General features: G+C 42.7%; 1 protein-coding gene across 5 annotated transcripts; it reads right to left on the bottom strand.

The window, feature by feature from the left end:
• On the bottom strand, positions 1-14,257 carry LOC128789971 (SERTA domain-containing protein 2-like). Of its 5 annotated transcripts, none has more exons than XM_053946337.1 (5): positions 14,192-14,257; positions 12,548-12,655; positions 12,246-12,344; positions 11,130-11,248; positions 1-3,580 (listed from the first exon to the last, which is right to left on the bottom strand). In XM_053946337.1, the coding sequence occupies exon 5, from the start codon at positions 3,574-3,576 to the stop codon at positions 2,725-2,727; it is 852 nt and encodes a 283-aa protein (XP_053802312.1). In that variant the 5' UTR covers positions 3,577-3,580; positions 11,130-11,248; positions 12,246-12,344; positions 12,548-12,655; positions 14,192-14,257; the 3' UTR covers positions 1-2,724. The 5 variants fall into 5 exon arrangements, with proteins under 5 accessions (XP_053802312.1, XP_053802313.1, XP_053802314.1 ...); XM_053946338.1 differs by lacking the exon at positions 14,192-14,257 and adding an exon at positions 12,828-13,774; XM_053946339.1 differs by lacking the exon at positions 12,548-12,655.
• Between the last annotated feature and the right edge of the window lie 1,868 nt (positions 14,258-16,125).

Raw genomic sequence — 16,125 nt, 5'->3', positions numbered from 1 at the left:
TAACTGGTTTAAATGCAAAACTGTGGCTTTTATTTCCAAACATACAATAAATAGGTCCACCACAACTAGCCTCTAACTTCATTTTACATGGAAGGATTTTAAAATTAATTTGTGCATATTTAAAAATTAAACTTCCCTTTGCACATAATTCCAAACATAACCTGACTGCATTACACACCAGCTCATGGTCTTGGCACTGTGACACAAGCAACCAATTAGAAACAGAGCTCTGTAGCCAGCACTTGTACAAAAATTGCATTTTGAATTGTTGATAAAAGATCTACCAACAATTAAATCTTTTGCTGCAGTATACAAAAAACTTTAGTACATAAAGGTTGAAAAGCAAGTTGTCTTCTCTTCCGTTTCTGTAGAGACTGCAAGGTAAGTGGATTTATTAAGTGTTCACTATTTGCTATATGATACAATTTTCATACCAAAATATCTTTACTGCATAGTAACATTCCATATTTTCAAATGCAAAAAGAGATTAGATGCAGTCTTTTGTTTTATCCCTCATCACTGAATTTAAAGACATTTTTAACCGCATCTCTGTTTCATCACAGTGCAGAAGGCCCTTAATATTTCAAGGATTTATTCAGTCATATTTTTAATACAAAAGTAGAGGCTGAGGAAAAGCCAGAGTAGTCTATACACAATGCACAGTCTGTGTACATTCTGAAGCTGTACCTCTTCAAGAACTAGTTATACACTCTTCAAACAAATCCCTTTATCCAGCAATTCAAAATGCTTTAGATCAGAAGTTTTATATTAGAATCAATACAATATATGCATATAAATACATTTATACCCTTCACTTGCTAAAGAACCCAGATGGCTGCAAGGATGTGATCTGAAATGGTTCTCCATTGGCCTGGGATACCAAATTATGTCGGCAGCTAACTGTTAACCGAGAGAGTCACAGTAAAAAATTGAGATCTCTGCACAAGGTAGGTGTGCCACAGCATCAGTTAAGACTACAAATACCAGGTGACACCCCAGCCCCTTTAACAAGGCCAGGATTTCAACTTCTGTGAGATGCAACACACAGGCAACATTTTTTCCCTCTGCCGACACTGTTCATAAAAAGTCTCAGCAGAACAACAAAAACCCAAAAAATACAAGAAACCAAAGCAAAGGTTTTACAACTGCAAGTTTCCAAGACAGGTGCTGCAGCTTTCAAGAACAAAGTAAAAGTTTTATAATTAATAAAAGAAGGAAAAAAAAAAAAAAACAACAAAATCCAAACCAAAAAGCAATGTGCAAGTGTGAAATTCAGAAGACGATAGCAGGGATCAATCGAGACCTCGGTTCAGGCTGAAACACAGAACCCAAACTGCCTGATGGAAAACCAGTTCTCACTGCAAATCTCATCTCCAGCTGAGCAGGATGTTTGTGTATCTGCATAAAAACACCCCTGCCCCACCCAGGACAGCCTGGGGCAGCAGCTCCGGGTTCCAAAGCCCAGGTGGCCCCAGCCCCTGGGAGGGACAGAGCCACCAGCACTGGCTCCCCACAGCCCCCCGGGTGCTCCAGGGCTGTCACAGCAGTGGGTGATGTGTTCTCAGTGTTCTCAGCTTGGCTTCTGAAAGGATGCAGAAATGTTGGCTGAGTATCCTCCAAAGGTGCTAGAGGTTTTAAGTTTGAAGCGTTTCTTCCCACAATGCCAGGTATACAAATGTGTATCTCTTTAAATAATATTGCACATAAAAATCATCTTAGAATTTGTAGTGAAAACAGGGTTGAAGGACAGTGTTTTCCAAAAGAGAATAAAAAGCTACCTGTACATAGTAAATTTTAATTTAAAGAACGCCAAGATTATTCAAAATCTAAGCACATAATACTGACAGAAAAATGTTAAATTGCACAATCTACATATAAATTAATTTGTAAATACTTAAAAGTTTTTAAACATTGAATACCTTTGATTTCACAAATCAGCTAGGTCACTGTCAAAGGATCAACTTAATGAGTTAGAAGTACTTTCCCCCAGAAAGAAACAGAAACAAAAAGATTTGCAGTCTCAGATGAAGCACTGGAAAGAGTTAAAGCATTTCAGCTCAGAGGTAGTGCTAAACACATCCAACTAGAAGTCCATTATATTTGAACTATGATGAAATAACGTAGTAAAATGTAGAAAGACTATAAAATTTACAAAAATAAATAGTTCTGAATGCTTTAGAAAATGCAAGAGACTTTGTTGGTAAGTGTCTTGATCTGCTTTTCTGACCAAAAGAAAGCAAAGCGTGTCTCATTTTTAAAATATACCCATCTCTAAGAACGTGTCTGCAATCCACACAATCTAACTCTGCAACTTGACAGATGCCAGCTTGGCATAGACTCTGATATTAAAAATAAAGTGGAGGCTTTGTAAAAGATCACCTCATAAGAAATTTGCTTTGCATGTAAATTCTTCTGTCAAATTAAAAATTGCACATAAAAAAGTTTATTGAAAGAGGCATGAGGGGTGATGAGGGTATGTGCCCATTGTTCCACATACACCCTGGAAGGAAAGTGATGATTGCACAGTTCTGATAAATAATTTTTCTTTTTTAAAATCTGCCACTTTTTTGGTTTGTAAGTTTTGGAATTATTTAGAAAATTCTACTATGGACAAATTATTATTTAGTTTGCTTTTTAAAGAATTCTTTACAACTATTCCAGTGGCTTTTATCCTGAAACCAAATGCAAGTGGCAGTCTAAAAGTATCTTTGGGTAAAACAAGTATCAGGATCCAACGAGAATTTCCATGATGTGGTCCAACTCACTCAGATCTGTTCTACATATCTGAATGTTGTTTGCTGAAGAAGAATTACAAGATGGGAAGGTTTTCAATGGTTCTTCTGTAGCAAGAGATGGTGATCTGGGCGGCATCAGGGGAGGGCAACAGAAGTCTGAATCATACATTGAAGTGTCAATATCTTCAAAAATGTCATCTATTGCCAAATCCTTCAAGTAACTGGTTGAATTTGAAATCTCAAAGGAACCAAACACACATTCAGATCCCTTCAAGTCTTGTCTGTCATCTTCTAGTTTCAGACCAGTATTTTCTGGAAACTTTGGCTGGTCATCTCCAGTAGGAACCAGACAAGTAGGTGGGCTGATATCTTCTACAAAGTCTAAATCCTTCAGAATAGATGAAATAGCAGATGACATGTCATCGTCTGAAACGATCAGCAGGCTGTTTTCAATCGGGTCTTCTACAGACCGCAGGTCACAGCAGTGAGACTCTTGCTGACCAACACCTGAAGGCAACTGAAGGGAAATCCCAGGTGACTCCATCCCTGTGTAGCTGTGTGAAGCAGGAGCAATGCCAGGGCAGATATTCACTGGCTGCTGGTTGCTCTCTTGTCTCATCTCCTCCTGAATCTGCCGCACGGTGTTGGCGATGAGCACGGAGCGGTGCAGGTTGGGCTCCACCAGCATTTTGTACGTCTGTAACTTGGTGAGGCACATGTTGAGCACCAGCTGCCTCTTGAGCGGGTAGGGCAGACCTCGACTGGAATCAAAGGCACTCGAGAGACCAGCCATGCTCTCCTCATAGTCACTCAGCTTGCGCTTTAGGCCTCTCCCCAACATGAACCTGCAAGACAAAAATCCTGAATTAACCCTGGGCAGGCCCAACAGACAATTCTGAAAACCCTGTAGTGTACAATGTATTGGTTACCTGAGACTTTTGATGTCACAGAACATCAAGAGATAGAAAGAAATCCTACACAATAGTACTTCAATTGAAAATATGCACTTTCCAGCTATATTGTTTCACAGCAACCTTTTTCCTAAACAGAAAACATGGAAGAAATACACTAACTCTTTTTTTAAAAAGCTATATACTTCTAAGTATATCTGACTGACCACATGAAATAAAATAGATGCTTCTATTAAGGATCAAACAACTCTACAGAATATTTCATCATTTCCATTTTAGCATTCATTCTTAGGTACAGCAGGTAAGATTTCAAGCTAGTTTTCAACACCCATTTTGATCTCATTAAGCCATTCTAATGTCTTGCTCAATGTCTCTGACAACATACATGGAATTCTATGTAGGGCTGATTCTTCTCTTTTTTTCTTTGGTGACCCAAAACTGTTTTACAGCAAGACCAACAGCAGGACCTTCCATGAGATCCTTAGATCCATTCCATGGCTTGGTAGTTTGGTTAAATGCGGGAGGAAATCTGGCTGGGCAACTGAGCTCACAGAGAGACAAAGGGTTCACAACCTGCTACTGACTTCACACCAAGAACATCAGGTGGGACGCTATCAAACAGCATTTTAAAAGCGACCAATTTTGGTAAAATTGTTAGGGAAAAAAAATAGAATTTAGTTGCTTTCATTCTGCTTTGTGTGTTCTTGCAGTGAAATACAGTAAGTCTATGTGGTACAAAAACCTGTACACACAGATCTAAAATATAAGTGAGCTAAACAAATACCTGCTTGGGTACTTTGTAATTACCATCCCAAGTCTATAGAATTTTATTAGGGACAACAATCCCTATGCAATCACTCATTTAAACACAGAAAAGGAGTACACTCTACACAGAAAGCACTGGTAAAATCTTAGTTACACACATCCTAAAGTGTCCATGAATACAGACACCTCATTCCCAAACTATTAAAAAAAATTAAGCAATCATAAATTAGACACGAGTGGCAGATTAAGGGCAGATCCTTCACGCACAATGATCCAAACCCTGCATGCTGCTGAGGGCCTCCCAACTTCCTTTTCATGTGAGCACTGGATGCTGCCAGCAATAGCTCAGCTGATGGCCGCAGCTGCCAGCTGCTAGCCTGTTGCTAGACTTTTGGGGACAAGGAGAAGGCAGCAGGATAAAGCCTCTTTTACTTTCAGGATTTCTCCAGATTTGCAGGGCTCCCTGACTACGTCCATCTGCCCAGACAAGGCTGTTGGAGAACTCGGCTCCTCTGGAGGAACAGAAAGCAAGCAAGCAGTGCATCCCCCTCAGCAAGACACATGAGAGCAAACAGACAGCTGCTACAGGACTTTAGGTGTCAGACTTCTCAACAGTAGACACTTTTTTTTTTTTTTAAAGGACATATCTGGATGAAATTCAACTTGTCCTAGGACTGCATTTTTACTTAGCAGGGAGTAGACTGGTCTATCTTCAGTTCATTAACATAGTCACTCTTGAAACAGCAACAAACTTTAATTACTTGTAATCTTACCACTTCTGCAACTTTTTAACTTTGGAACTCTGTTTTTCTCCAAAGTTTTCTGCTGAAATGCCACAGCACCAGCTGAATTTCTTTAAAAACCAGAAGGTGTACCTGTTCACCTGGGTCATCATCCTACACTGATCATGTATCACTCTCCCACTCCAGCACCCCATTAAGGGCAAACAGACCCAGCCAGCACTGAACACTCCAACACAACAAAATCAGAACAAATCTGGATACAAAGTTTAGACACAAAATATAAAAGTATTCTGGGGAGGCAGTGTGTGTGTGTGTGTGTGTATGTGTCAACGATCCTCAAACTACTGACAATACTGTCAGTAACTGCTAATTTTTGACACAATCTATGGAAAATCACATTTATGCAGGACAAGTAGACTGCTGCTAAATATACCAACTCTCGTTGTGAAAACAATAATTTATGCAAATCATAAACTCACAATAAAATTGTGAACTCTCCATTTCAAGTTGCATTTAAATGTTGTATACTACCTCAAACATTACCTCACAGCATCACTCTAAGAACAAAAATTATGCATCAAAACAGCTGTTTTTTCACTAAGCACCATCATTCCCATACACTGCACACTAGTGGGGTGTGTTTGTTTTTCTCTCAATTAATTAAACAGACCAAAATTTACACCCATAAGGGAATGAAGATACGACCACACAGGAAACAGCAATTCTGACATATCATACATTCAGAATGCTTGGTTCTGATAATTTACTGCTTCTAATATTTTTTTAAATACACACTTATACTTTGTTAGACACACAGGACATACTATTCTTATCTCTTTGAATTATAAAAATGATGTTAATTCCTAACATCTCAAAAATGTGCTAGTATTTAAATTCTGTAAGCAAGCTTAAAGAGCAAGCAGACTATGATATGCAAGGATGTATAATTTCACAGAAACAACTTAACATGTTTTACTTTTCAATTCAAACAGTAGTCTTGTTAGACTCAATACTTCATGCTCATATAGGCAGACACCCCTCTTTTCATTCCTCAAATCTCCTTCATAAAATTTGTCCCAGAGCATTTTAGAAGTATGTAACAATGCTTGAGCATGACAGTACTTGACTATAAAAATGAAGTGCAAGAAACACTATTTGCTCCAACTTCAAATGGTTCTACTTAAGATACTCCCCACTCCCAAGATGTGTTTTTAAAATAAACAAACATAGTACTACCTTACATTTTAGAAATTCTGTGTAACGTTGATTTATTTCCTAACAGGAAGGATCCCCTATTCTCCCTCCAGGAGCTGGATGACTTCAGAGGTTACAAAAAATTTGGAAAAAGCTAATAAAAACCAGAGTACCATTGGTACAGTGGATTTAAAAATTACTAGTGTCATGGTTGCTACAGGAGACATTAAATTTCAGTTCTTGTCAAACACACTCAGCTGCTGACCTACAAAAGACACAAAGCCCCTTTGTTAGCAGCTAATCTACATTTTATCAGGCCTTTTGCTTTACTTTCTAACACAAGAATTTCTGATGGGATCAGATCCTTAACAAACAACTGTATATTTTCTAAGTAGCTTGTTCTTCTGTAGCACTGCGATTGACACCTCATCCCAAACCCAAAATTCAGTCAGATGCTCTCTTTCGCAGCATTACTTCACAGCAGAAGATGCTGGTGGCATTATTTAATTATGCAATGCTTATTCCAGTTCAATTTTTGGTAGTAAGGCAAACAAGCAGCCGTGCACACACAAACCCCCAGTTGGCTGCTCAGACGAGGAGCAGTGTCAGCCCTTCCATCAGCTGACACGAGGCACAGCCAGCTCAGAGCAGCACAATCTGGGCACACCAAAGTACAGGCTCCAGAAACTGCACTCTCCTTACTTACTCCAGCCTAATTCCAGGAACCTACTCACAACAAAAAAACTGGGTCAACTAACAGGATTTTGGGATGTGCCAATCTGATAACTCTGTAATTTGTAAGTAAATAAGCTGAATAAAAATGAAAAGTTTATGCCAACTTCAAATGTGAGGTCTCCACATAGATACTCAACTATAAAAGCAGAAAGCTCTAAGTCACCCTTTTCTTCAACTTGAAAAAGTTCCACAACAAAAAATTTTCTTCCGTTCAGATGATCTATTTTAAAATCTTTTGTCATGAAAAAAAACAGGAACAATGAGAAGCAACACATCTCAACTTTTTCCTGGCATCTTCTCATCCTCTCTCATTATAGTAATGCAAACTGAGCCACAGGCCGTTTATGGCAGAATGCTTTTTTAATTAAAATAATTCTTCAGATATAGAGGAAAAAGAAGCAAAGTGAACTCAGTATTTGGGAGTACCAAACTCTCTATTCACATCACTGAACTACAATGGAGTCTGTGTAGAAATTCTGCCCTGACACCATGTTCCTCAGTTCCTTCCAGTCCTCCATGGAGGACATTTCATTGCAACTCCTCCCTGCTAAGATGGGAAGAAGCATCCAAGCACTGTAATCCTACACCATACCAGGATTTGAAAAACTTGTGAGGGAAGAAGCACATCTCTGGTTGGCAAATCCACACAATACCAAACAAACAGGCCTGGTCAGGGTGCAGCTACTCAGAAGAAACATTCCAGGCTACCAAGAAAAATTCACATTGCAACATGTTGTGGACAATACAGGGCCCATGCCACCATTTCAGCTCCATCTGTCACACGGTCTGACAGTGCAGCTGCCACTGACACATGGCTGGGAAGTACAGCTGGGAACACTCTCAAGGAACAATGCAACATGTGAAAACCTTCAATGACTTCTATCTGGGCAAACTACTACTTAAAAACTTTTTTGGAATATAAGGGAGAACTAAAGAGAAAAGTTAAACAATGTTTAGAACTCAGGACCTCACAGAGCTTTAATTTTCAGTAGAGAAGAGCTTCAAAAATGAGTGTATAAAACACAACTGCCACAGTTAGTATCATCTGAATATGAACTTTTCATGCCCAAAACAAGCACTGCATTAAACGACACAACAGTTATTTATTTACCACTAACTATGTTTAAATAGCACGATCATCAATAAAGTACCCGGCCTCCACTATCCAGTTAAAGATAACTGATTTCATAGTGGTTCCTTTTGGCTTTTCTTTTTAGAGTATTATTAAATTCAAACTTGCTTGATCCTTTATGTACAGCCACACTGCTGTATTTTTCAGCCCAAGACTGTCTCAAAGTGAAATACTACTTTTTTTAAAGGACAAAAATATCAGCTTTGCAGGTATATAAGCACCTCATGAGTGAAAGCTGCCTGTCCAGTTTGTAGTAATGCAACTTGTATGTTAAAATCAAAATTAAGAGACTCCTTGCTATTGTAATTTGGGCAATTCCCTTTCAAAGTCTCCTTTGTCTCATAACTGTAGAACCCATGTAAGAGTAAAGACAAACTCTCTGGGCTGTAGACTTGTGTTAGAGACTGACCAAGGCTGGCTGATAACCTGGTGCTCTGCTCACCCCTCTCTTCATGGACACATCCCACAAGCACACATCTATCTGCAGGAAGTACAAAGGAAGACAAACACCCCAACAGTTAGGGCTGTTCCCCAGAATTATGCTGTACACTATTTTTATTAACAATCCTTCCCCTACCTGACAGACATTTTTAGGCAACACAACTTCACAAGCAGTTTTAATTAAGTGCTGGACTGGCTATTGGCTTGTATTTCACGTAGAAGAAAGTGCACAAGGAAATGGACAGGCTGAAGGTGCAGTTATAACAGACACAGCACAAATCCCCTCCTCCCATCTGGGCTTAGGGCTGATCACTTGGACATGCCTTACATAACAGTGCAAGCTGTCAGAGCACACAGAACATCTCTGATCTGGGGTCCCCAGCAAGTGCTGGACATCTCCACACTACATCTTGGCTGTTACCCTGAGCAAGTGAGGGAAGGACTAAATGCCTTAGGAAACACCAAATGAAAAAAGTTTAGACCTGAAGATACTTCCAGCTATACAAAAGTGTGTTTAATTCCACTGCCTCCCCACCCCTCCTCAGCCCTGCCCCAGTTTAGCCAAGATGAGTAACTGCTGGAGAAGGCACAAGTGACTAAAAGTGTGCATACAGGGAGGAGTGCAGTCCTACCAGCTTACTCCCATACCTAAACTCCTATGCAACAACTTCTTCACAGGAGTCACAAATTACCAGAAAATGGCTGCTCAAAGAAAGAAGACATAATGTCAACTTTTTGCTCAACAAATCCTGACCTACAACACGCCCACAGTCTGGTACAAAGCAAGTGGAACACAGAACCAAGATATGCTACTGTTCAGACTCAAGAAACCTCAACAAAAACAACAAACAAACCCAAAACCAAACACACACAACAACTCTGAAAACAAGACAGAAAAATCCCCACACCTAAGGATTTCCCCACATTTTGAAAGTAAGGCTAGCCTGAGTAGCATTCACTAGATACAGGAAAGGAATGAGACGAAGACTGAGTTTAGTACAGAATTATTCCAGAATTAGTAATGTTCCCACTGTCATTCACTATGTGTCGAAGTAGAAAATAAACCTGTATCATACACAAATATTTTAGGAGCTGAAATGATGTTTAGGAACTCTTGGAAGTAAGTTTTTCTTTGATTTAAAGGTTAGTTTGAAACCCCCCCCAACAACCTGTTTATGTTATGTCTACTGGGATCTGGAAAATTCCCGCACTTAAGGACATCTTCCTAAGTTCCTTACTCCCATTTCACTTCACAAAGCACTGATAAGAGCTTTGCTTTACGAACTATGGCAGCTGAGTTTCAGAGCATGGCATTTCACTCTGGAGAAGGAACTCCTCTGTTAGGATCTGTACCTTCCACAACTAAAAGAAGTGGGTCCCAGTGCTCAGTAGAGAGAAATTTCCACCCGTAAAAAACCCCAAACAAAACCACTATCATTCTTGTCTGTCACTTGTGTATCTTGTTCCACATTTATTAATAAAGCTCATGTGTATACTTTTAATGAGAGTGTGTTTAGCAAGGTTTTTTAGGTATTTTGGGTGGATTTTTTTTTTTTAAATGGAAGAAGGGCCTGGAATAATTCAAACTAAGAATCAATACTAGTTGGCAAAAGCTAATACATAATCAAGAGTTACTAAACCTAGAAACTCCCATAGTAAAACTAAACTATAATTAAATGAGAATGTAAGACTCATAAAGGAAACAAGAAGAACCAAACCACCATGGTTCCACCAAAGCATCTCACTGGAGAGACAAAGGATCATTAGAGCTGCAAATGCAATGACAGACCTCTGCACAGCTTGTTCTAGTCAACTGAACAGTTCTCAATCCCACATTTGCTTCAAACAGAAAAACTAAATGCATTTCCCTACATAACACTAACACACGTTTTAGGGTTACAGTGATCTAAAAGATCTACTAATAAAGGAAGTTACAGCTTATTAAATATTAAAAATTGGCATGCCCATACTTTAACAGAAAAAAATAGACCATGAACAGTAAAAGCAAACAAGAAAAAAAAAAGCTCTTTTCCTGATAGAGGACTCTGCATTTATTCTTTCACTAACCAAATCAGAAATCATTGAATTTTCTCTTGTAGTACACAACTTTACTTGAGTATCCAAAGTGCCACCTTCTCACAAGACAAAATTGCAACACTCAATTTTAGCAGCTGAAGAATGGATCTTACCATAAGTCTGAAGTCTTAGTAAAGCAATTTCCAAGAAGAGAGTGATCTTAAGGTATTATGCTTTATTGCATTGTAATAATTCCCCCTTATCAAGGAAAAAATATTAACAGAAATTCTGAATACTCAAACCAAAGAGTTTTTACCTTGCTTTATATTATATATCCCATTTTTAAAAGATGTATTTCAGTTTACCATTTTAATTCACATATAATATCTGTAGCCCATTATCAGAACATGTCCTATGCACGTAAGACACAATTTCATAAAAATATACAAGTAGTTACCCTTAGAAAACAGAAAGGAGTCCAGGCAGGAAGATTCTGGATTTTGCATAAAGCGTGGTCATCCAAGAGTCTTGAACTATCCCAGAGGCCAAGCCATCCACCGAGGTAGGATGATGCGACTTAAGAGGAAAAACAAAACAAAATCAGAGTATTTAATTACTATGTGGTGGCTTTTATTTTTTTTTTAATCAGAAGCATTAAGCACACAATTCAACACAACTTTTTAAATTATTTGTGGTAAATTCTATAAAAGCAGATAAATGTGGGTTAAACCCCCTAAAATTCATGAATACACTGAAATAAGAGGACCTAACAGTTTTACCTGTGAACACATAAAATGTGGAAATTATCTTTCATAAAGGAGTACTGCAGAATGCTGATCCTCTAAGCATTAGGCTTTAGGATAAGGAGTTGCACTGCTACTTCCTCAGGTTATCGAACATCAATTTACAATGTAATCATCTCCAAAATTACATAATCAGGAGAGAGAATACCATGCAGTATGAAGAACTACATTTCAGAATTATTCCCTAATGCTTACAGGCTGCAAAAGCAATTAGACTTTCATTTAGTTCCCCAACTTTCCTCTTTTTCAGCATACACAAAACCAGTATGAGAAGACAGCTGACAAGGTGTCCTACGATTGTGTCTAATGTTCGATGTGGCACCATTTCCATCAAACCCCTGAAATAGCAACATCTGCAGTATGGCTAGAGACCACATGGATTAAATGATGGATTAGCTCAAGGCATTGGTAACTGGGAAAAGTGAAAAGGCTGAAGTGACAGTAAACTATGGGCTAGGCTAGGAAATGTGGAGAGAATCGCACGATCCATGCTCTTGAGGTCTCACCTCCACCTGGAGAACCAAACAGTTATGAATTCCAAGAATTAAAGCCCTTGCAGGGGCTAACAGCCTGCAGCCAGGATTGGATGTGACATGCCTGTTTGTGCACATCACACACACACACGTCACACCTGACCCAGCCTCACAAAGGCACCGCAGGAGCAAGGATCAGTACTAGCTACACAAACACAGTCCTTCGTGATCAAAAATCAAGAGTTCATACATTACTTCACAAATCTTAAAATAATACATAGTGAAAGGCAGTCTTACATTCAGACAGACGGGCAAGTAAACGCCTACAGTTCATCTTACATAGCAACTCATAGCCTGATGCTACCAAAGGGCTCCTCCGCTTACAGAACCTCGGAACTGTAAAAATGCAGTAAAACAGCAGTAAAATGCCCGTGACCTAAGCAAGCCAAATCTAACCCACAGCAACAAACACATTAACATCTCCCTCCTCCTCCTAGAAGCTGACTTCTTTCCCAGTATAATGATATCCATGCTATCTGTAAATAAATAGGGAAGAAAAAAAAAAGCCCCAAACAAAGAGACAAATGAAGATTCATAACCTATTTGCTCTGAAACAGCAGGACTTCAGATGGTCACTATTGAGGTTCATTTAAAGTGTACTTGTCAGGTCACAGAGAGAGGTGTGCAGTCACTGCATTTTCTATACACTGAATATAAAAACACATGTTTTAGAGTTTTAGGATTCTTTAATGCTAAAACAACTTCACAAAGCTAACAAGCATAGTAAAATGTTGAAAAGTTTTAGATTTCAGCACCTTAGCTAAAAAACCCCAAACCCAACAAAATTAGAAGCACTGAATAAAAAAATAGTACTGTTACTTGTGTTTTAGAAGTCCAATATTTTCCTAGAAGGAGATGAAGTCAAGAAGTTTTCGAATTTAATTTCTTTATTAGATACTTCAAAGGATTCCTGCAGAAGTAACTGTGGAGGTTTTGACTTTTGCCCTCTATGATTTCTGGGCACACTGGGTTAAGTGTCAGGAAGAAGTACAGGAGTAAGGTTATTAGGTTTAATTTTTACAATCTGTTAGGGGAAAAAAAAAACAACCATAGAAGACACAGTAGTTGCAAATCACTATGAATTATATCTCTAGTGGATTACTTTTCATCTTCCCTTCATAGTACGTGTTTAGGGGTCACTTTAGAATTTTGAGATTACAGCATCATTTCAATTTTTATGGTATTTCCCACACTGCAGTTAACTGCCTGAACTAGGGAATTTTAGCCACATCAAAAATAAAGTGGAAAACTACAGCATAAGGCTTCCACCTATGTTTTTAGAAACGAGCATTCCAACACAGTTTGAAAAATTCCAGGCCTAACTAGGGCAGAAATTATTAACTGCACCTATTTGCGAGCTTAATCTGCAATATGCATAGAGACCAATCTTACGCTCCTCCAGTCCTATCCACCTGCTCGCAGCCCCGACTAACACGCGTTTACTAAGCCAAACAAAACCCGCTATTTAAAAATGTAACTGCAGCTTATACATAAGTCGCAACTAGCGAGCGGCAGCGATCAGGAGTGCCAGGATGGAGCCGCTGGGATTCAGGGAAAGCCCTTTCCCGCCGCCCTCCCGCAGCCGCTCCCGCGGCTCCTGCCACCATTTGGCCTTTGTGGAAGGAGTGTCGGTGCTTCCTGCGGGCGTCCCGCCCCCACCGCGGCCGTGGGCAGCGGTAACCAGAGACAACCTTGGGCTTCCCGAGCTGCGAAAAGTTACACTCCTCCCCCTTCCTCCGCCCGGCTCGCTCAGACCCCGGCCGGGCTAATTATAACTGCGCGAACAACTTCCACCGCCGGCCGCGCTCCGGGCGCTCCCCCCGCGCCCAGCCCGGCTCCCCGGGGCCGCCGCACCCGCACCCCGGCGCCGCTGTGCCCCCGGCCCCGGCCCCAGCCCAGCTCCCCGGGGCCGCCGTCTCTCCGCACCGCGCCGCGCCACCCCGGAGCCCGCCGTCCGCTCCACCTGTCCCCGCTGTCCCCTCCTCTCCCACCGCACCGCCGGGTGCCCCTCCACCCTTCACCGGCAGGGCCCCCCCCACCACCACCGCCCCGTCGGGGCTCCCGCCGCCCCCGCCTCGGCCTCCCGCCGTGCCCCGCCGTCACCCCGCGACCGCCGCTACCCTCCCCCTGCCCCCCGGCTGCCAGCCCCGCGCCCTCCCGCCGCCTCCCGACCGGCGCCTCACCTGGGAGCAGAGGAAGCCCCGTTCCTTCGCAGCCGGCCGCGCTCCCTCCCTTCGGCGGGGCTGGGACTCGGGCCGGGAGGAGGCGGAGGCAGCGCCACCCCCGCCGGGCCCCGGCAGCCTCCGCTCCGCCCTTCCCTCCGCCCGCGGCTCCCGCGGGGGGGCGCTGCGTGCGCCGCGCGCGCCAGCTGCCCGCCCTCCCATTGGCCGGCGGCCCTTTCAACCTGCCCGGCAACCATTTTCTGAGTGGCCGGCGAGCCGGGGGGCGGGGCTATAGTTGGTCCCGCGGCGCCGCCCAATGAGAGAGCCGGCAGAGGCGGGGGGCGGGGCCTCCCGCCGGCCTCGCCCAATGGGGACGCGGGCGCCGCCGAGTCCCGCGCTCCCTGGCGCGGCGCTCCGGGGGCGGCCCCGCCCGCGCTGCCCGGATGGCGGAGCGGCCGCGCCGGGCTCGGCCCCGCACCGCGCCGCTTCACCCGTCCGTGCTGCCGCACTTTGTGCCTTGAAACCACCGCGGAGCCGCCGGCCGGCCCGCACCCAAGCCCACAACCATCCCCGTCCCCCCTTCGCCTTTTTTTTTGGTGTAAACTCGCAGTCCGTCTGTGACCAAAACTACCAAATTTCCGTAAAAGGCACGCCCAGGGCCTCCACAGAGCAGCGTTCCTACAACGCCCTGGTGCCAGGGCGGTTGGGAAATGAGGCGCACACGTCTCCCGACCAGCCCGAGAGCTACGTCAAACATTGCACAATTCTTCCATGAATATTCACTTGATTTTTTTTTTTGCTTCAAACATGAGGTGGTTTTAGCCACGCTCAAACCTCATATTTGCTTTTCACGGGCATTTGCGTAATCAAGTTACATTGGCACGAGTGTTTGTACAAACCAGATTGCAAAATCTGACATTGAAGTATTTGTAAAGCTCAATTTTGATCCTTCATCGAACCCTGCCATGGGTTCGTTACCTGATGCATCCCCTAAAAGCTGCTTGATCTAAACCCATCTCCAGAAGAGCCAATCTCTAGGACATTAAAACCAAACAAAACTCAAGGAACATTTGCACAGATGGGTTCCTACACTGACAGCAACCACAGACCAAGTTCACACACAAGGTTCCATGTCGGGCTCATAAATACTACAGAAGCATTTGCAATTTTCTGGCGGAGATACACTACAACTTCGATGAAGGATCAGCTGCTTTTTGTGATTATTCAGCAAAGGAGATGTTTTTTCTTTTAAACCCTCAGGTCCAACAGATTTTAACCCTTGTGTCTCCTGATGGGCACTTGTGAAGGGGTAGGAGTGTGCAGCGGGGGCGAAGGGCAGAGACAGAAAGCTGGAGCTGAGCCCCTCGCTGAGGACAAGGGGATCGTCTCTCCAGGCCACCTCTCTCCTGCAGCACGGTGCCCCCAATTCCTCAGCCACAGCTGTGCTCTGACCTCACTGCTGGGGGTCACGGAGCACAGAAGGGGAGCGAGTGCTGCCATGAGAAGCACTAATGAATCCTTTTTGACACGCTGCCGGAGCCGTGTCACCTCCCGAAATGGCTGAGGAGTGACACCCCGACCCCCATGGTCCATCTGCTGCACCAAGTGTAAGTGCAGGACCAGTGTCAGCACTGAGGGGGAGGAGTGGACCCAACACCTCCCCCAGATCCCTTCCTTCCCACCACAAACTGTGGCTTAAATGGAAGAGTAACTCTGAGATGTTCAGGATTCTTCTGTCTGCTAAAGTCAACCAGGGACAACCAGGAGTATTGCACCAGGACTGACCCCTGCCATATGCTGGGGATTATCTCCAAGGAACGGACACAGGACAGGCATACAAAGGTAGCTGGTGCAGAAGGGACGGATCTGGAATCATTATGTCTAATACAGAATATGAAGGGGTAGTTTAACTAGTAGTACCACCAAAGTGTCCCCATAGCTTGAGCCAAGATTAG

This window comes from Vidua chalybeata, chromosome 6, assembly GCF_026979565.1.
Source record: "Vidua chalybeata isolate OUT-0048 chromosome 6, bVidCha1 merged haplotype, whole genome shotgun sequence".
NCBI lineage: Eukaryota > Metazoa > Chordata > Aves > Passeriformes > Viduidae > Vidua > Vidua chalybeata.
The sequence above is the reverse complement of the archived record's forward strand: the minus strand, read 5'-3'. Positions and strand labels throughout refer to the sequence as shown.

What these genes read in the sequence shown, in the direction of transcription:
- LOC128789971 (XM_053946337.1), bottom strand. Translation starts at nt 3,576, where the DNA reads ATGTTGGGGAGAGGCCTAAAGCGCAAGCTGAGTGACTATGAGGAGAGC.